Source organism: Bufo bufo, chromosome 6, assembly GCF_905171765.1.
Source record: "Bufo bufo chromosome 6, aBufBuf1.1, whole genome shotgun sequence".
Lineage (NCBI taxonomy): Eukaryota > Metazoa > Chordata > Amphibia > Anura > Bufonidae > Bufo > Bufo bufo.
In genome coordinates this window covers 248842033-248863436 of record NC_053394.1, presented here as the reverse complement: position 1 = coordinate 248863436, position 21404 = coordinate 248842033, and the positions used below count along the sequence as shown (strand labels likewise).

The window sequence follows — 21404 nt, the reverse complement described above, 5'->3', positions numbered from 1 at the left end:
GCGTGCGCTGGTACTCGTGCATCTAACGATCACGCTCCAGTGACGGAAATAAGGACGGTATGTTCTCCTTGTAACAGGGATCCAGCAGCGTAGCCACCCAGTAATCAGCACAAGTTAGAATGTGGGCAACTCGGCTGTCATTGCAGAGACACTGCAGCATGTAATCGCTTATGTGTGCCAGGCTGCCCAGAGGCAACAAAAAGCTATCCTCTGTGGGAGGTGTATCGTCTGTGTTCTCTGTATCCACCCAGCCACGCACCAGTGATGGCCATGAGCTGGTTTGGGTGCCACCCTGCTGTGAACACGGTTCCTCCTCCTCCATCTCCTCATCCTCCACCTCCTCATCCTCCAGAACTGTGCCCTGGCTGGACAATTGTGTACCTGGCATTTGTGGGTGCAGGAAACCACCCTCGGAGCCACTTGTGAATGACTGGCTGGAAACCCTATGAAATGATCCCTCTTCCTCCTCCTCCTCCTCCTGTGCCACATCCTCTTCCATCATCGCCAGAAGCGTTTTTTCAAGGAGGCATAGAAGTGGGATAGTAACGCTGAGAACGGTGTTATCGGCACTGACCATATTGGTGGAGTACTTGAAACAGCGCAACAAGGAACACAGGTCTCGCATGGAGGCCCAGTCATTGGTGGTGAAGTGGTGTTGTTCTGTAGAGTGACTCACCCGTGCGTGCTGCAGCTGAAACTCCTCTATCGCCTGCTGCTGCTCGCACAGTCTGGCCAGCATGTGCAAGGTGGAGTTTCTGCAGCAGCTCTGACATATCGGGATAATTTTTAAGGAACCTCTGCACCACCAAATTCAGCACATGCGCCAGGCAAGGGATGTGTGTCAAACTGGCTAGTCCCAGAGCTGCTACGAGATTTTGCCCATTATCGCACACCACCAGGCCGGGCTTGAGGCTCACTGGCACCAACAACTCATCGGTCTGTTGTCCACTCGTGTCTTGTCGTCAGCACATTGTCTGAAGAACTGCCACACCAGGGAACTCCTTGGAGCTGGCTTTGGTGTGCTCGGTCCCTTGCTGCAGTGGGCAGTAGCTGGCGTACTGTCTAGGGAACGGCCGCACCATTTTTGCACCCTGCTCCCTCTTCTGCTGTGCTGGTGGCTCTGTGCGACCACCGCCCTGGCACCTGTGTTTCGGCATCATCCGAGACGCGCTGTGGTGGTCCTCCCATGTACTCATCTTAAAACATAAGTGGTTGGGCATCAGTGCACTCAATCTCTTCCACTTCTGGGGCAGGGCTAGGTGGATGGCCCTGGGAAAGCCTGCTAGCAGAAATACCATCCGCAGAATTTCTGCTCACTTCTATTCATTTCTATGGAGTGCAGCCTCAAGACCACGCACAAGCCATGGACAGGGGTGCCTCTGTGTCGGGAAAAAAAGCAGCCCTGCTTTTACAATCCTGGAAAACTTTTTTAACCCCTTAGTAATCAGCCAGTTTTGGGCCTCATTGACCAAGTGACTTTTTCATTGTTGCATCCTAAGAGCTATAACTTTTTAGTTTTTAATTTTCCATATTTTTGTAGCTTTTAATGGAGCCATTTTGGGGTACACATAACTTACCGATGAACTTTATTAATTCTTTCTGGGGTGGGGGGAGTGGCTAAAAGCAGCAATACTGCCACTGAGTTTTTATAGTATCATTTTTGCGGTGTTCATTTTTGCACAATAAACTCCCCACCCCCCTTTAAAGGGAACCTGTCACCTAGAAAATGCATATTAAACCATCAGCAGTACCTTATTGCAGCCTGTGTATTGATTATAAAGGTGTATGTGTCTTTTCTGTACAATGCGCCAAATGTCTGACTTTTATTCAACTGGCCACGCTATGTAAACGATAGTCTTTAAGTCAAGGGGGAATCGGCTTTCTCACCTGAAGTCAAGCGTGCCCCGCTCCCTTTCTGGTCCCTTAGCGTTTGATTGATAGGAATTCCAATTCCTTCACCACTGAACGCTTACATAGTCTTGTGCGTGCGCTGTGTCCCTGCAGTGCCGGCGCCTGAGCACTGTTCCACTCTGCTGTGAGGTAGGCTCAATGATAAGGCACTCGTACATGAGAGCCTGCGCATGCGCGAGACTACGCTCAAGCACCCAGCAGTAAAGAAATTGGATATCCTATCAATCAAATACTAAGGGGCGGGCAAGGGGGCGGGGCACGCTTGACTTCAGGCGAGAAAAACTGCTGCCCACTTTTTTCAGACTTTTGGCACATTGTACAGAAAAGACACAGACACCTTTATAATCATGCTACAGGCTGCAATAAGGTATTGTTGGCGGTTTAATATGCATTTTCTAGGTGACAGGTTTCCACTGAGCTGTGTAAGGGCTTGTAGTTTTATTTAACTTTTATTTTTACAGTTTATTAGTCCCACAAAGGGACTTTGACATGTGATTTTCTGTGTGCTTCTATAATGCACACAGTACAGTGTATAATACTGGCACTAACAGAGGTACAGCCCTTATATGCAATCACTGAGGTCAGGCTGGAGGGCCTTCATTAGGCCCCCAGCTGCCATACTCGAACATCAGCACCGCCCTCCCCCTAAACCACTTTGATGTCGCAGTCGCTATTGACTGCGGCATCTAAGGTTTTAAATGGCCCAGATAGAGGCTTCCGATCTGGGCCATGAGAGCAGAAGAGACGAGCTCCTGCTTATCGCTCTACAGGAGACACCTGTGCAGTTTTTAGACTAGGCCACTATAAAAAGGTGGTGGCCTAGGCTAAGGCCCGTTAGCAACTGCTGTAAAATGCATCATTCAATGTATCATTTCCAATCCACATCTTATTTACCTTAAAGGGGTTGTCTCATAATGGACAATGGGGGCATATCGCTAGGATATGCCCCCATTGTCTTATAGGTGCGGGTCCCACTGCTAGGACCCGCACCTATGTCAAGAATGGAGCCCCGCAAGGTGATAGCTGGAGGACTCCAGTCCAGCCACCACCAAGCTGGCTCCCCATAGAAGTGAATAGGAGCGTACAGCGCATGCGCAGCCCCCGCTCCCGTTAATTTCTATGGGGCCAACGGAAATAGCCAAGCCAGTGCTCGGCTATTTTCGCCGTCCCCATAGAAAATGAATGGATGGCGGCTGCTCGTGCGCAGTGCACCCTCCTTCACTTGCGGGGCTCTGTTCTCGATATAGGAGCGGTGGGACCCGCACCTATAAGACAATGGGGGCATATCCTAGCGATATGCCCCCATTGTCCATGATGAGACAACCCCTTTAAGGGGGTTTAATGCTGAAGGCTAATTTTCAGGATAGGCCACCAATATCAGATCAGTGGGGGTTCATAACCCCACATCCCTGCCAATCAGCTGTTTCAGAGTAGCTCCAATGCTAGACAGCTCTGTCCATAACTGCAGTGCTGCTCCCATTCTCTTCAAATGCAGCATGACTAAACAATGGATGGAGATACGTAGTTCCAGAGCAGAAGCTACTCTGCAGCCCCACCGATCAGCTGTTTCAATGTGTTGGAACATTGACATTTATATGAATGACCTATACATCAATATTAAAAAAATACATCTTTAAATGGGTTTTCCGAGACTTAAAGAGGACCTTTCACCACTCCTGACATGCCTATTTTATTAGCTTCATGCATTCCCTATGTAATAAAACAATTCTTGAACATCTATTTATATTTACAGTTGCAAGAAAAAGTATGTGAACCCTTTGGAATGATATGGATTTCTGCTCAAATTGATCTTAAAATGTGATCTGATCTTCATCTAAGTCACAACAATAGACAATCACAGTCTGCTTAAACTAATAACATACAAAGAATTAAATGTTACCATGTTTTTATTGAACATACCATGTAAACATTCACAGTGCAGGTGGAAAAAGTATGTGAACCCCTAGACTAATGACATCTCCAAGAGCTAATTGAAGTGAGGTGTCAGTCAACTGGAGTCCAATCAATGAGATGAGATTGGAGGTGTTGGTTACAGCTGCCCTGCCCTATAAAAAACACACACCAGTTCTGGGTTTGCTTTTCACAAGGAGCATTGCCTGATGTGAATGATGCCTCGCACAAAACAGCTCTCAGAAGACCTATGATTAAGAATTGTTGACGTGCATATGTCACCGCCAGTTCTGTGAGAAGGTCTGGCAGAAGTCCTTCTCTACCTCTTGCATGACGTTCTTTGTTTTGGTTTCACTTTGTCATCTCCTTTCCTTCTCCCAGGTGTCATCTATTTAGACTAATCGTCTCCCTTTATATTCCCTCCCATACTGCCTCACTTTGCGGTTTATACTACTTCCTTGATGAAGTGTTCACTGCTGGAGGCTGCTGCTTCTGTTTGCTCAGATAAGTCTTTTCATGTATTGTGTTTCCTTGCTGGCTTGATTCTAGGTGACCCTTACTCCATCCATATTAAGTGCAGGGAGCCGGTGGTCGTGTCCCCTCACTATTATAGGGTTTTCAGGTGTCACACAGCCTTAGGTACGTGGGCATGCAATCGTCTACCATTGAGACCCTTGCATAGGCATAGCAGTCATAGCAGTCACCTATATGCTCCTTAGTTTGGGATCAAGCCAGTCGGACGTTTATTCATAAGTTCCAGCTATCTGCAACATCATCCGTGACAGCATAAAGCTGGAAAGGGTTAATAAAGTATCTCCAAAAGCCTTGCTGTTCATTAGTCCACAGTAAGACAAATTGTCTATAAATGGAGAAAGTTCAGCACTGTTGCTACTCTCTCTAGGAGTGGCCATCCTGTAAAGATGACTGCAAGAGCACAAGGCAGACTGCTCAATGAGGTGAAAAGGAATCCTAGAGTGTCAGCTAAAGACTTACAAAAGTCTCTGGCATATGCTGACTCCCAGTTAGCGAATCTACGATACATAAAACACTAAACAAGAATGGATTTCATGGGAGGATACCACAGAGGAAGCCACTGCTGTCCAAAAAAAACCCATTGCTGCACGTTTACAGTTTGCACAAGAGCACCTGGATGTTCCACAGGAGTACTGGCAAAATATTCTGTGGACAGATGAAACCAAAGTTGAGTTGTTTGGAAGAAACACACAACACTATGTGTGAAGAAAAAGAGGCACAGCACACCAACATCAAAACCTCATCCCAACTGTGAAGTATGGTGGTGGGGGCATCATGGTTTGGGGCTGCTTTGCTGCGTCAGGGCCTGGAAGGATTGCTATTATCGAAGGAAAAATGAATTCCCAAGTTTATCAAGACATTTTGCAGGAGAACTTAAGGCCACCTGTCCACCAACTGAAGCTCAAAAGAAGAGGAGTGTTGCAACAGCACAACAACCCAAAGCATAGAAGTAAATCAACAACAGAATGGCTTAAACAGAAGAAAATACGCCTTCTGGAGTGGCCCAGTAAGAGTCCTGACCTCAACCCGATTGAGATGCTGTGGCATGACCTCAAGAAAGCGATTCACACCAGACATCCCAAGAATATTGCTGAACTGAAACAGTTCTGTAAAGAATGGTCAAGAATTACTCCTGACCGTTATCAACGTCTGATCTGCAACTACAGGAAACGTTTGGTTGAAGTTATTGCTGCCAAAGAAGGTTCAACCAGTTATTAAATCCAAGGGTTCACATACTTTTTCCACCTGCACTGTGAATGTTTACATTGTGTGTTCAATAAAAACATGGTAACATTTAATTCTTTGTGTGTTATTAGTTTAAGCAGACTGTGATTGTCTATTGTTGTGACTTAAATGAAGATCAGATCACATTTTATGACCAATTTGTGCAGAAATCCATATCATTCCAAAGGGTTCACATACTTTTTCTTGCAACTGTATATGTCCATAATTCAGCACTGGATCAAAACTCTATACGCCTCCATATAAATCTAGAAGCATACAAAAGGTACAGGTCCTCTAGACACGACACCCCAAAACTCCATAATACTTGGAGCCTGTACGAAGGCATAATACATGTGGTTCAAAGAAACCTTCTTGCCAGTGGAGATTGAACCTCCTATCCTGAAGCTGCATCCAAATATGACTTTTTTTTTTTTTTCTTCTAAATATGAGATTTGTAAATTAACCATTAAGCAAACTCAGACTGAGAACATTGCAATGCCACTGCCACAGAGGCCCCCTAGAAATGGAAGATGGGTTACTGTAGGTTCTGGTAGACTGAGAGTTGTGGATAGAAGACATGTCCCACAGTCTGTGGCTCTCCATAATTCATTTGCAGCACTTTCAGAGTGCAAGACCAACATGGCGGATGGCTCAAGCACAGTGGGTGAGAAACAATCATCTCCCATGCCTAAAGTATGCAAGACTGCAGCCAAAGAAAAAAAGGAGAAGGTGAGGACTGATAGTAAGCAGCTGTTGGTGGGTGATTCCATCATAAGAGGTGTGAAGTTTGAGGAGAATGGTGTTGTAAGATGTCTCCCTGGTGCTACCGCTAGCAGGGATAGACGACGGATCCTTAATATTGTTAGGCAAGCAAAACAGGAAAGGGAAGTGGATGTTATTGTCCATCTGGGGACAAACGATCTGGCTTGCAATGAGGTTTCAAAGGTGAAAGAAGCTTTTCACACACTTGGAAAGGATATACGGGAGGTTGCATCAACTGTTTCATTCTCTGCAGTTTTGCCTGTGCATAACCTTCAGAATGACAGGAAGATGTGCATTAAGGAATTTAATGTATGGCTTGGTGAATGGTGTCTGAACCAAGGGTTTGGCTTTGTGTCTCATGTTAGCTCTTGTTGGAATGGAAAAGAACTGTACAAGAAAGACGGTTTGCATCTTTCTCTCAAAGAAACGAATGTCCTCGGTGAACAGTTCCAAGTATTTGCTAAGGAGCATTTAAACTAGGAAAGGGGGGCAAAAGAATGATAATCCAGCAGTCCGACTGCCCCCCGGAACAATGCCAGAAGATGCCAGTAGCACAAAGGTTAAGAAATGACAAGCTCAGATTCTTATCTACAAATGCTCGCAGTTTAGGGAATAAGATCAATGAACTTGAGGCTATAATGGCATCTGAGAATATAGATGTAGTGGCTGTTACTGAGACGTGGTTCAAGGGGAGTAATGACTGGGATATATCAATACCAGGGTTCTCCCTATACAGGAAAGACAGAGAAGGCAAGAAGGGGGAGGGGTGGCCCTGTATGTGAAAGACAGCATAAAATCTAATTTGATACAAGTTAGCGAGAACAATTTAGAGTCAGTTTGGGTTACCTTGCAGCTTGATAATCATAAGGTAACTCGTGTAGGTGTGATAAATAGACCACCTAGCCAAGTCAAAGAATTAGATGATCTACTAGTTGAGGAAATAGCTAAAATGACATTGAAGGGGGAAGTTATCATTATGGGAGACTTCAATCTTCCAGATGTAAATTGGAAAACCAAAATAGCTAGTTCTACCAGGAGTACAGATATTATAAATTCCCTACTGGGATTATCTCTTCAGCAAGTAGTTGAGGAGCCAACCCGGAAGGAGGCCATTTTAGATTTAGTATTCACAAATGGGAATTTGGTATATGATATTACTGTAGGGGAAAGCTTGGGATCTAGTGATCACCAGTCAGTGTGGTTTACTATAAGTACAGTGACTGAGTCACACCACACAAAAACAAAAGTTTTAGATTTTAGAAAAACAGACTTTTCTAAAATTAGATTAGTGGTATACGAGTCCCTATCAGATTGGAACAGTTTCATTGGAGTCCAGGAGAAATGGGACTACTTAAAAGAGGCACTATTGAAGGCAACAGAAAATTGCATTAGGCTTGTCAGTAAAAGCAAAAAAAGGAAAAGACCACTGTGGTACTCAGCAGAAGTGGCCAAAATCATTAAAAACAAAAAGATAGCATTTAGGAATTATAAAAAAAAAAAAAAAAAAAACGAAAATGACAGGCTAATTTACAAGATTAGGCAGAGAGAGGCCAAACAAGTTATAAGAGCTTCTAAAGCACAGGCAGAAGAGAAATTAGCTCAGTCAGGGAAAAAAGGCGATAAGGCATTCTTCAGATACATAAATGAAAAAAGGAAACTAAAACAAGGAATTACAAAATTAAAAACAAAAGAAGGAAGGTATATGGAAGAAGATAAAGAACTAGCTGACTGCCTCAATGAATACTTCTGTTCAGTCTTTACGAAGGAAAATGAAGGAAAAGGACCTCAGTTAGGAAAGAAGACTAATGAATCTTTTGATGCATGTGTCTTTACAGAGGAAGAGGTTCTAAGTCAGCTGTCTAAAATCAATACAAATAAGTCACAGGGGCCTGATGGGATACACCCAAAGCTATTAAAAGAGCTCAGCAGTGAACTAGCAAAACCATTAACAGATTTATTTAACCAATCACTGGCAACAGGAGTCGTCCCAAAAGATTGGAAATTAGCAAATGTTGTGCCGATTCACAAGAAAGGTAGTAGGGAGGAATCGGGTAACTATAGGCCAGTAAGCCTGACATCAATAGTGGGGAAATTAATGGAAACCATACTTAAGGAGAGGATTGTGGAACATCTAAAATCCCATGGATTGAAAGATGAAAAACAGCATGGGTTTACTTCAGGGAGATCATGTCAAACTAATCTTATTGATTTTTTTGATTGGGTGACTAAAACAATAGATGGCGGAGGTGCAGTAGACATCGCTTATCTAGACTTCAGTAAGGCTTTTGATACTGTCCCACACAGAAGGCTTATCAATAAATTGCAGTCTTTGGGCTTGGACTCCCATATTGTTGAATGGATTAGGCAGTGGCTGAGGGACAGGCAACAGAGGGTTGTAGTCAATGGAGTATATTCATACCAAGGTCTTGTTACCAGTGGGGTACCTCAGGGATCTGTTCTGGGACCCATATTGTTTAATATCTTTATCAGCGAAATTGCAGAAGGCCTCGATGGTAAGGTGTGTCTTTTTGCTGATGACACAAAGATTTGTAACAGGGTTGATGTTCCTGGAGGGATACACCAAATGGAAAAGGATTTAGGAAAACTAGAGGAATGGTCAAAAATCTGGCAACTAAAATTTAATGTGGATAAGTGCAAAATAATGCACCTGGGGCGTAAAAACCCAAGAGCAGAATATAAAATCAGTGATACAGTCCTAACCTCAGTATCTGAGGAAAGGGATTTAGTGGTCATTATTTCAGAAGACTTAAAGGGCTTCTGTCACCCCACTAAAGTGATTTTTTTTTTTGGGATAGTTAAATTAGTTATATTGCGATATATGAAAATATAATGCTCTTACTTACTTTGATTCAGCAGTTTCTTCTAAAAACAAAGTTTTATAATATGTAAATTAGGTCTCTACCAGCAAGTAGGGCGGCTACTTGCTGGTAGCAGCTGCAGAAAACCGCCCCCTCGTCGTGTTGATTGACAGGGCCAGCCGGGATCTCCTCCTCCGGCCAGCCCTGTCAGCATTTCAAAAATCGCGCGCCTGTGTTCATTCGGCGCAGGCGCTCTGAGATGAGGAGGCTCGCCTCCTCAGCACTCCCTCAGTGCGCCTGCGCCGATGACGTCTACTATTTCGGTGATGTCATCAGCGCAGGCGCACTGAGGGAGTTCTGAGGAGGCGAGCCTCCTCATCTCAGAGCGCCTGCGCCGAATGAACACAGGCGCGCGATTTTTTAAATGCCGACAGGGTCAGCCGGAGGAGGAGATCCCGGCTGGCCCTGTCAATCAACACGACGAGGGGGCGGTTTTCTGCAGCTGCTACCAGCAAGTAGCCGCCCTACTTGCTGGTAGAGACCTAATTTACATATTATAAAACTTTGTTTTTAGAAGAAACTGCTGAATCAAAGTAAGTAAGAGCATTATATTTTCATATATCGCAATATAACTAATTAACTAGCCCAAAAAAAAAAAAAAACACTTTAGTGGGGTGACAGAAGCCCTTTAAAGGAAGGCAGACAATGTCATAGAGCAGCAGGAAATGCTAGCAGAATGCTTGGGTGTATAGGGAGAGGCATTACTAGTAGAAAGAGGGAGGTGCTCATGCCGCTCTACAGAGCACTAGTGAGACCTCATTTGGAGTATTGTGCTCAGTACTGGAGACCATATGTCCAGAAGGATATTGATACTTTGGAGAGAGTTCAGAGAAGAGCTACTAAACTAGTACATGGATTGCAGGATAAAACTTACCAGGAAAGATTAAAGGACCTTAACATGTATAGCTTGGAAGAAAGACGAGACAGAGGGGATATGATAGAAACTTTTAAATACATAAAGGGAATCAACAAAGTAAAAGAGGAGAGAATATTTAAAAGAAGAAAAACTGCTTCAAGAGGACATAATTTTAAATTAGAGGGGCAAAGGTTTAAAAGTAATATCAGGAAGTATTACTTTACTGAGAGAGTAGTGGATGCATGGAATAGCCTTCCTGCAGAAGTGGTAGCTGCAAATACAGTGAAGGAGTTTAAGCATGCATGGGATAGGCATAAGGCCATCCTTCATTTAAGATAGGGCCAGGGGCTATCCATAGTACTCAGTATATTGGGCAGACTAGATGGGCCAAATGGTTCTTATCTGCCGACACATTCTATGTTTCTATATAATAACATTTCCCCTATAAAATTCACTTTGGGTGTACTTTGTACTGTATTGTGACTTTATTACTTATATCATATAATGAGACTGTATTTACTATAGTACTGTATTTTTCGTTTTAGAAGACAACATTTTTTTTCCCTACAAAAGTGTGTCTTTTGAAGCAAATACTAATGAGCACTTCCATTATGGAAGCACTCGTTAGTGTGCAGGAGATCCATAGAGCAGCGAGTGTAGCTCTGCTAGCGCTGGTACTACTCACCATTCCCTGGTCTTCTTCCGAGGCCCGCGCTGCATTGCTTTCTAATTGCATAGAGCATCAAGACATAATGCACATAGGCATGCACTGTAACATGACACTGTGTGTCATCAGGTCACAGTGCAGCGCATGACCGGAAGAAGACTAAAGAACAGTGAGTGCAGGAAGAGTGGGCGGTCCGGAGGAGGGGAGGCAAATTCCTTTATTTATCTTATGTTTGATTTGAGGTGTGATGAGGAATGGGGATCTGATCTGAGGTCCGATACAGATTGGGGCCTGATCTGAGGTTTAATAAAGATTGGGGGTCTGATTTGGGAGTCTGATCTGAGGTCTGATACAGATTGGTTCCTGAACTGAGGTCTAATGAAGATTGGGAGTCTGATCTGAGGTCTGATAAAGTTTGAGGGTTGAATCTGAGTACTGATACAGACTGGGGGGGTCTCAACTGAGGTCTGATGTAGATTGGTGGTCTGATACAGATTGGGGGTCTGATGAAGATTGGGGGGACAGGTGGGAATAATGTCTCATCTGAGGGCTGGTAGATAATCCCAGCAGATGTTCTTATTTTTCAATTCGTTATATTCTTTATTTCATCAAAAATACAAAATTACATGATGTGTTTCGGGATCGCCCCTTCCCGTGCAGCGTGAACAAGGATGTGAGCTGTTGAAATTGATTTCCCTTGATCTGAGGGCTGATGAAAAATTATTTTGTCTAATTTTCCTCTTCTAAAACCTTGTAATCTTATAAAGTGAAAAACAAGATAATTAAAATACATTTGAACTAGTGCAGCAGAGATAATGATTTAGGATAAGCCTAAGCAAGAGACCTACAGAAGTTATGTTTTCTCTTTTTCAAATTTTTGCTACGATTTTCTTAAAAAAAAAACGACATTGGAAATAAATTCTTACTTTCCCGATGAAATATGAAGTTGTACGTCCATACGGTCAGCAGTGTGGAGGCAACCGTTAGTGTTATAAGATGAGATGGTTCAAGTTCCTTGAAGGAATCATTGATAAATCTTTGAATGTCGAACACATGTTGTACAACAATTTCTTTATAATCCATTAAGGTTTTCTATAAGAAAGAAAAAACATTTATATGAAACCTTGATTAAAAATCAAACACTTTTGCTCTTTTCCTAAGTCTGCACAGTAATGCACAGTCTTATGCAGAGCACCTTTGTCTTTGGTCACCTAGTCAACTAAGGGCCTTTTTTCACACGTGCAGCAATGATCAGTAACATTACTACGATGGTTCGCCCACATGCATTTTCCTTGTTTTTCAGTAGCAAAATCCTGTTTACCAAGGGGCAACATGCTGCCACCAATAAAGATTTATTTTTGGCGCAGTTTGAAAAATGCGATCCCTTGAGAGATGATTAGTGGCAGCTCTACATGAGCCAATTCAGGAACGAGTATTTATATGAACATTCATTCCTAATAAAGAGCCGTATCTGCAACTTGTGTAAAAGGGTCCTAGCTTAAAGGGTATGTACTGTACATCATTGAGGGCATTTTTTAATGATTGTATTTTACTCATTTTGGGCTAAAAATATTTTTTTTCAATTGGTCTTTATTAAATATATTCAGCCATTATGTCATCAAGGATTAACTGTTTGTCTAGCTGTGTGAATCGTACTTTCACAGTCATCTAATAGCCCTAATCTCTAAATTACTAAAAGGTCATAAACACTTATCTAAGCCACATTCTTATCAGAAAAAAAGACAGCATGCTACTAGAGAATCTCAAGGCTATGCAGAGAAAAGGGCTCCAAATTTTTTAATTAAGACCAATTAAAAAAATTATTTTTAAAGGGTTTCTGTCACCAGAAATACCTAAATTAAACTGGCTGACATTAGCGATGTGCTGTCAGCTGAACCTAACTAGTCTATTCCTAGTTTTATCTATGCCCCCGTTACTCCATAAATGTAACTTTTATAATATTCAAATTAGCCTCTAGGAGCAGGGGAGGGTGTTGCTCCTGCTCCTAAAGGCTCCGTTCTTCAACCTCTGGCACCTCCCTCCAAGTCTTGATTGACAGGGCCAGGCAGCATTTGCATCCTCCTGCCAACTCTGAGTGCATGATAAATCTTGCGTCTGCGCCGTGCTGTTCAGTATTCGGTGCAGGCATAGTGAAGGAATGACGCTCACTGGCTGCCAACTTCCTTACTGGCTGCCAACTTCCTTACTGCGCCTGCGCTGAATACTGAACTGCACAGCAGGAGGATGCGAATGCTGCCTGGCCCTGTCAATGAAGACTTGGAGGTCAGTGACAGAGATGGGAGAACGGAGCCTCTAGGAGCAGGAGCAATGCCCCTCTGCTCCTAGAGGCTAATTTGCATATTACAAAAGTTACATTTATGGAGTAACGGGGCATGGATAAAACTAGGAATAGGCTAGATAGGTTCAGCTGACATTAGCACATCGCTAATGTTAGCCAGTTTAATTTAGGTATTTCTGGTGACAGAAACCCTTTAACTCAAAATGCGTACAATGCAATAATAATAAAAAATGCCCATAGCCTTTCAGCTTAGCATAAACTCTAAGGATTGTGCCAATACAGAGCAGTCAGTCACTGGTGAGAGGGCTGGAAGGAGGGGGTGAGAAGCACTCCTCTCAGCTATACAGCAGGGGAGATTTACTAAGCCGAACGCGCCAAAATTCAGCATGCACCAAAACTATGCCAAAATAGTGGCTTAAAGTGAGCAAACAAAGAAGTGACATAAGGAAAAGTGTCTAATATGTCTTGCAAGAGGCACCAAATCTATCATACAGCAAGAGCCATTGTCATAAATTTGGCACACCTTCTACCAGCCTAGTCTACTCTTAAGCAGTCTAATGCTGGATTTACATGGCTCGATTGTCGAGCCAATTATCAGGAATGAGCTTTGTAGCAAGGACCATGTAAATGTGCCAGCAATCCCCCGATTAATGAGACAAACTCTCGTTCATCGGTAAAATGATCATATTAACGCTTAGGCTACCGGAGGTTTTTTCGTTTTCGCGTTTTAATTTTTCTTCCCTATTTTCCTTGAGCCAAACCTTTTTTATATTTCCGGTCACATAGCTGTTTGAGGGCTTATTTTTAGCGGGAAAGGTTTTACTTTCTAATGCCACCATTAATTATGGCATAAAATGTACTGGGAAGCGGTAAAAATATTCCAAATGGGGTGGAATTGGAAAAAAACGCAATTCCTTTTGTTCCCACGGTGTTTGGTTTACGGCAAAACTGACCCATGTCCTTCATTATCTGGGTCAGTATGATTCCAACGATACCCCATATGTGTAGGTTTTTTATGTCTAAAATTATTTACATCATCATATTCTGACCACCATAACTTTTTTATACTTACTGTACATCTTCTGAGCTGTTCAGGGGCTTATTTTTTGCAGAACAATCTGTAGTTTTTATTGATACCATTTTGGAGTGTGCGTGACTTTTTGATCACATTTTATAAAAATAAATTGTGTAAGAGAAGCCATTTTTTTCATATTTTAATAGTAGGGGTGTTTTTGGTCACAATGATACCCATGATGTTTATATTTATTGTTATTTAGGTATTTTTTTTTAATTATATGGAAAGGGGGGTGATTTAAACTTTTATATTTGTTTATTTTTTATATATTTTTTACTTTTTTTATTTTTTGTGATGATTTTGAAGCTCATATAAAAGCCTATAAATAATGTTTTTAATTTTTGATTTTGTTCTATCAGGAATTTTTAAAATGACATTTAAACTAGAAGTTGCTCATTTCTTATCCTGCCATCTGGTGGCCAAAATAATAACTGCAGCATGAACACTTTCATCCTCGTCAGCGAGGCTTACAGTGTTCAGCACAACAATCGGTGCCCATATTGGCCGCACAGGGCATCGGTAGAAAGCCTGGAAGAGCAAGCTTCTGGGTTTTTGCGCATTTAGATGCCGTGATCTTGCTTGATCACGGCATCTAAAGCCTTTAATTACCGTGATCGGAATTATTGCCGGTCACGGTAATTAGCCGCAGGTCTCGCTGTATGAAACAGCAGAGACCTGCCGGTCAAGGCGCCCACTGCACGTGTGAGCGGGCGCCATATATACAGATCGCTCCAGCACCGTACATGTACGGCGCTGGTAGCTAATGGGTTAAAGAGGCTCTGTCACTAGGATCAACCCTAATAAACTAGACATACTGGCTGGTAGGGCTCATCATGCTGATTAAAACTGTACCCTTCTTTTGTCTGTATGATAAACAGCTGCAGAGAAAGATGACAATTACTCTTACCGGTAATTTGATTTCCCGTAGCCTCCACAACGGCACTGATAGAAGCTTGATCCCACCCCCCAGGAACAAGAAACAACAGCGGGAGCCCAAATAAAAAGACACCTCCTCAAACCTACTCCAGTTAATAAAAGAGAACCGAAGATAATTTATAACAAAGAAAATTGCATAAATAAACTGTGAATAGGACCACAACTATATATGTGAAACGTCTATATATACAAAAGAACACTTTTTTTTGGGGGGGAAGAACCCCAGTGCCGTTGTGGAGGCTACGTGAAATCAAATTACCGGTAAGAGTAATTGTTATATTTCCCAACACCCGCACTGATAGGAGATTTTCAAGGAAGAGATTTTTAGGGAAAGGTTACAGCTGAAAGGACTTTACGTTCAAAAGCCAAATCCTGGTTAGCCATAACATCAAGTTTATAATGCCTGAAGAAGGTCATGGGGTTGGACCATGTGGTAGCCCTACATATCTGGCAGATCCCCTTTCCGCTCAAGAGGCGGACAGGGCCCTAGTGGAATGAGCTTTCAACCATAAGGGGGGAGAAACCTTTTTTTCTTTATAACACAGGACTATGTTTTTTTTATCCATCTGGCCAAGACCCCTATTTTTTCCTTAAAACTGGACAAGAAGATGATCAGACTTTCTAAAGAGATTCCTTTAGAAATTATTAGGAATTAGGAATTAGGAATTATTTCCTGATCTGAAGCAAGAGAAGCGCAAAAGGATGGTAAAACTATTTCCTGCTGGCAATGAAACCTCGAGAAGACCTTTGGTAGGAAAGCAGGGGAGAGTCTAAGAATTACCCTATCATCCAAAACAGTGAGGTAAGGCTGCCTGCAGGAAAGGGCCTGGATCTCCTCCACCCTCCTAGCCGTGGTTATAGCGATGAGAATGAGAGGTTTTTAGTGTTAATAATCTTAGGGATCTCTCTGAAGGACTCAAAGGGCCTGGACATTAGGGCAGAGAAAACCAGATTTAGATCCCAGGGGGGAACTTTAACAAAAAAGGAAGGACGCTGCCTGCTTGCACCTTTAAGGAATCTCCCAACTAGGGGGATTTCTGCAACCCTGATGTCCAAAAAGGCACTAAGGGCCAACACTTGAACTTTTAGGGTACTGGTTCTGAGCCCCTTATCAAATACTCCTTGCAAGAACTCTAAAATCAGGCTCACGTTCAAACTACTCTGAGGATCCCAACGGTCACCCGCAATTAACAGAAAGGCCTTCCAAGTTTGCAGATAAATTTTGGAAGTGATCTGCTTTCTACTATGTAGCAAGGTCAATATGACAGCTTCAGAAAAACCCTTTTCTTTTAACAAGATCCTTTCAGTCTCCAAGCCGCTAAGTGTAGATGTTGTATGTTGGGATAAAGGTCCAGACCGTGATGAAGGAGGTCAGGAATCTAAGGCAGAAACCAGGGTTCCCTTGTCGCGAGGTTTTGAATCAGGAGGAACCAAGACCTTTTTGGCCAATAGGGGGCAATCATTATAACCTGTGCCTCTTCTTCTCGTACCTTCCTCAAAGTTCTTGCAATCAGAGAGAATGGTGGAAATGCGTAGAGAAAACCTCTGGGTTATGGCAGGGAAAGAGCGTCTATCTGATTTACATTTTCCTTGGGGCTGATGGAATAAAAATTTTCTACCTTCCTGTTCTGTCTTGTTTAGCGAACAGATCCAATGCCGGAAGCCCCCACCTGTCTGTGATCTGACCTTCTGATTTAATGACCATTCATTCTCCTTCTCTGAGAGACTGTCTGCTGAGAAAATTTTAAGTGAACCGCTGAAATGGACTTTAGGTTCTCCTCTCCCCACCTGAATATTCTTCTTGAGACAGCAGTCAAGGATTTGCTTCTTGTCCCTCCTTGACGGTTTAGATATGCCACCTTCGTTGCATTGTCCGAGAATACCTTGACATGGTGGTGTTGGATAGTTGGTCTCAAACTTAGGAAGGCTTGGAAGACAGCTGTCAATTCTCTTAGGTTTGAAGACGCTAAAGACATCTGAGGACTCCATGTTCCTTGTACCATTTCCTGCAGAGCATGTGCTCCCCAACCTTTGCTGCTTGCATTGGTGGTTACTGTAATCTGATTCTTCAGCCGCCACTGCACCCCTGTTTGTAGATGTTTCTCCACTGTCCACCAACTTAGGGATTTTTTTTACTTGGTATGGAATCTTTATTTTCTTTTTTAGGGAACTCTGTGTCTTGTCCCAAGGTGACAGGAGGAAAGACTGCAGTATCCTGGTGTAAGCCTGAGCCCAATTGACAGAGGATATTGTCGATGTTAAGAGTCCCAGCAAGCGCATGATGTCTCTTATCAATGATGTCTTTCTGGAACAGAAGATTCTTACCCGAGCTACCAGGTTGTTCTTCTTTTCTTGTGGTACAAAGGAAGGTAGATGGTGGGTGTTCAGGAGTACACCTAGAAATAATCTCTATTGACTTGGAATTAGTCTTGACTTCTCCTGGTTGATAACCAACTCTAAGGAAGCCAGGGTTTCTTTGACAATTCTGAGATGGTCCAGAAGACGAGAATAGGAATCTGCAGTGATTAGAAGGTCGTCCAGATAGGGGACCACCATTATTACTTTTAGATAAAAGTAGCCCACTACATCTGCCATAATCTTTGTAAACAGACGTGGTGCACTAAAGAGGCGGAAAGGTAAAGCCCGATATTGGAAATGACAGAGCTTTCCCTTTATCTAGACAGCGAACCTGAGATATTTTTGACTCTCGCTGTGAATTGGAACAAGATAATAGGCATCCACCAGATCGACTGTTACCATGTAATAATCCTGAAAGAGGAGATTTAATGCCGATTTTATCGATTCCATTTTGAAATTTTTTGTAAATGACCAGGTGATTTAGGTTCTTCAGATTGAATATTGTTCTGAACTTCCCACTTGTTTTTTTTTTATAAGAAATAGGGGAGAGTAGACCCCCTGACCCCGCTGGGTTATCAGAACTTCTGAAATGACCCGTTTTTCTAATAGGGAAGAAACCTCTGACTCTAGGGCCTCCTGTTTGAGGGGATCTGAAAAAACCTTGTTGGCAAGGAATCTTGAGGGTGGCAGGGAACGGAACTCTAATTTGTGACCTGATCTTATTTGTTTTAGGACCCAGAGGGAGGCTCCTATACAATCCCAAGCCTGGCTGAACACTGAAAGCCTGCTCCCTACTGGACTTCTGGCGTCATTGGGATTTCTTGGAAGAGGAGTCGGGATTGAATAAGAAACCCCTACCCCGGCCTCTAGAAGATTACCATTTACCTGAAGACTCCTTTTTGTTTTGAGTCTGCTTAAACCTGTTTTGGGAACGAAAAATTTTTCTTTGATGGAAAAAACAGGATTCAGAAGGAAACACTTTTTTCTGTCTAAGGCCTTATCCAAGATATTGTCTAATGCGGATAGTGATGGACAAACATTGGCCGGGACGGTTCGCGAACAGGTGTTCGCAATCAAATGTTCGTGAACCTCGCGTTCGCGGTGGGCCCCATTGACTTTAAAGGCAGGCAAACCTTAAAAACCTACAGGTCATATTTGGAGCCACCAAATGCTTACTAGAAGTGCACAAATAGTCCCACAACTTGGACAGTGACATACCAGAGGGGGATCATTGGCAAAAATTCCCACAAAAAATATGTATTTTAATCAGGGGCCATTTTTATGCTCTCAAAAATGTGCCCTGCTGGAGCCTAGAAATTTTTTATTTTAGGCCACGGGAGTACAGGCCCCAAAAATTAGGCATTCACCTGACAGAAAAGAACTTGTGATTATGTGGCTGGAGGAACAATAGGTGGTCACTGGATAAAATTTTTACTGTAGGCCAGTACAGGCCCCAAATATTGGGCATTTACCTGACAGAAAAGGACCATTCTTTGTTCTGGGTGGTGACACGTGGTCATCACAGGTGTTGAATTCCTCCGATATCCATGCCTCATTCAATGTGAGGTAGTCCACACTGTCGTGAGCTAGGTGAGTGCGCTTATCGGTCACGATCCTCCCTGCTGCGCTGAACATCCTTTCGGACAGGACACTGGACAAGGGGCAAGCCGAGAGTTCCATGGCAAATTGTGCCAGCTCTGGCCACAGGTCAAGCCTGCACACCCAGTAGTCCAGGGGTTCATCGCTTCTCAGAGCATCCACATCAGCCGTTAACACGATGCAGTCGGACACCTGTCAGGCTAGGCATTCCCTGAGGATAGATCCGGAGGGTGACTGTCGATGGGTTGGCTGCAAGAATGATCTTATATCCGAAGTGACAAACACATCTTCAAACCGCCCTATTTTTGCAGGCGCGGTAGGATTGGTACCCGCACCTGTTTTGGTGTGGGTGGAAATTCCTCTGCCAGCGCCTGCAACAGCAGAATGCAGCATCTCTCACAGCAAGACCTGGAAATACTGCATTCTGACAGCCCTCTGTAATGCTATTTTGTGCTTGTACCGGGGGTCTAAGTACATTGCCACCCAGTACTGGTCCTTGCCCTTTATGCTTTTTATAAGTACTGCTGTACTTCCTGTAATAAATGAGAATTTGCTTTGACCCCAGTGTGTGTGTCATAGTTATTTTTTTCTGTGCACGTAAAACCCGTCGTCACCTTTTTACGCTCGAACATTTGGGCCACGGAAGCCTTCTGCCAGATGAATGCGACAACGGCACGGTGGAGTGGAAGATAAATGGAGAAGAGAGGAGAAGGAGAAGAGGCGGGACATGGAGCGCTGGGAGTGTGGCTTTGAGGGTTCTGACAGCGTTGCTCCCACTGGGCTCGGTGAAGGAAGGCCAGGTACCTTCTTAAGGCGGTCATTCTTAGGTGAGTGTTGGGCTTACCGCGACTTATGCGTTGACAGCACAGGCTGCAGATGGCAACACTATTGTCAGCAGCTGAGACGTTAAAAAAAGCCCACACTGTGGAGCCATGTGCCGGCGTCCTGGGAGCGCCAAAAGTGACCGTGCATGGTGGATGGCTCGCTCCAGATACATTTGCAGCCTGCTATTTGCCTCCTGAGCCCTGCGAGCTCTGCCTGCTTCTCCTCCCTCTCTGCTGCTCTGTCTCTCCCTCTGAACTCCCCTCCTCTTCCTCTCTTGTGGGCACCCACGTGACATCCATCGACACGTCATCATCGTCACCTTCACCACCACTGACATTTTAGATCTCGGAGTAGGCAGCAACAGCATGGACCTCCCTCCTTGGGCTGATCTGGGTACTGTCATCAGACCGCTGGGTTTCGGCCGTAACACCCCTTGAGGAAGCTTACGTGAAACGCGCATAGGGGCTGCGGATCATCACTCTGGTACTTATGTAATTATTTATTTATTATTTTGTTAATTTACACTGCTATTTCTTTGTACTCTGCACAATGCACTTTATACATGTATTTGTATCTGGCTTAGTGTAACGTTTTATGGGTCTTAGGTCAGTATTTTGTATTTTACACCTGTTTGGGTATTTATCACCTATTCACTTTGTACCTTCCATGACCTATTTACTACCTTGCTTGAGAAAGACCGATGAATATTTACTACCTTGCTTGAGAAAGACCGATGAAGGTCGAAACGTCGCTTTTACCATGCTGATTTGTGAATAAATCACCACCTGATTTTCCACACTGGCAAGTGCTGCAGATTTTTTGCATTTTCCTAGATGTTGGGACTATTAGCCAGGATCCCCATCTGCGTGCACCACCACCTTTAAAAGGTACCTTTAATGTTTTTTTCCCCATTATGGGATCAGTAGTGCTGCCAAAACCTCTGTGTATATCTATTTACTACCTGTGTCATTATATTATCCAGATTGTGATCTTCCATCCATCCTGTGTGTCTCTTATCCACCATTGTACTCTTTGTAATTGTATTTTTATCCTATTTTTTGGTATAATAATAAAGTATATTTATCATTGGTTGTGCTATTGCAGCGTCCCACTCAAGTAACCGTGGGCCCCGCAAACGTGTTTTTATCATGTATTAATGTCATGTGATATGCCTGTATTTTGTATTTTAGCTCCTGTCATATTCTCCATGTCACAATGTGATTTTACATGCAAATATCCTTTATACAGGCCTAGTCAGGGTGCACTACACTTGTTTCTCCACCGGATGGAGCAGTGTCAGTGTGTATATATAGCTTAGCTCAGACGTAAGTTAGGCTGTGCAGTGCAGTCATGTGTCCTGTGCAGTTGTGTGCTGTGCAGAGTAGTTCAGTACCTGGTTGAGGTAAATCCAAACCAGTGCAGATGAGCTCAGGTAAATACAAGTGAGAGTTCAGTTGAATACAGTTCTCTCATGAGCCTTCAAGAAAGCAACAGCCATGTAGCTGAATATCTGGAGGGAGGCATCTTCCTAGCCTCTCTACTCTGTCCCTGTCGGCTTCACAGTCCAG

The 21404-nt window shown here is 43.4% G+C and overlaps 1 protein-coding gene across 2 annotated transcripts in view; it reads right to left on the bottom strand.

Moving 5' to 3' along the window:
* The window catches only part of LOC121004076 (sphingosine-1-phosphate lyase 1-like), a 247803-nt gene that overhangs the window by 150888 nt on the left and 75511 nt on the right, over nt 1-21404 (bottom strand). For both annotated transcript variants that reach the window (XM_040436155.1, XM_040436156.1), the window contains exon 2: nt 11671-11836. In XM_040436155.1, the coding sequence (XP_040292089.1) occupies nt 11671-11836 (166 nt within the window). The remainder of the gene's footprint in view (nt 1-11670; nt 11837-21404) is intronic.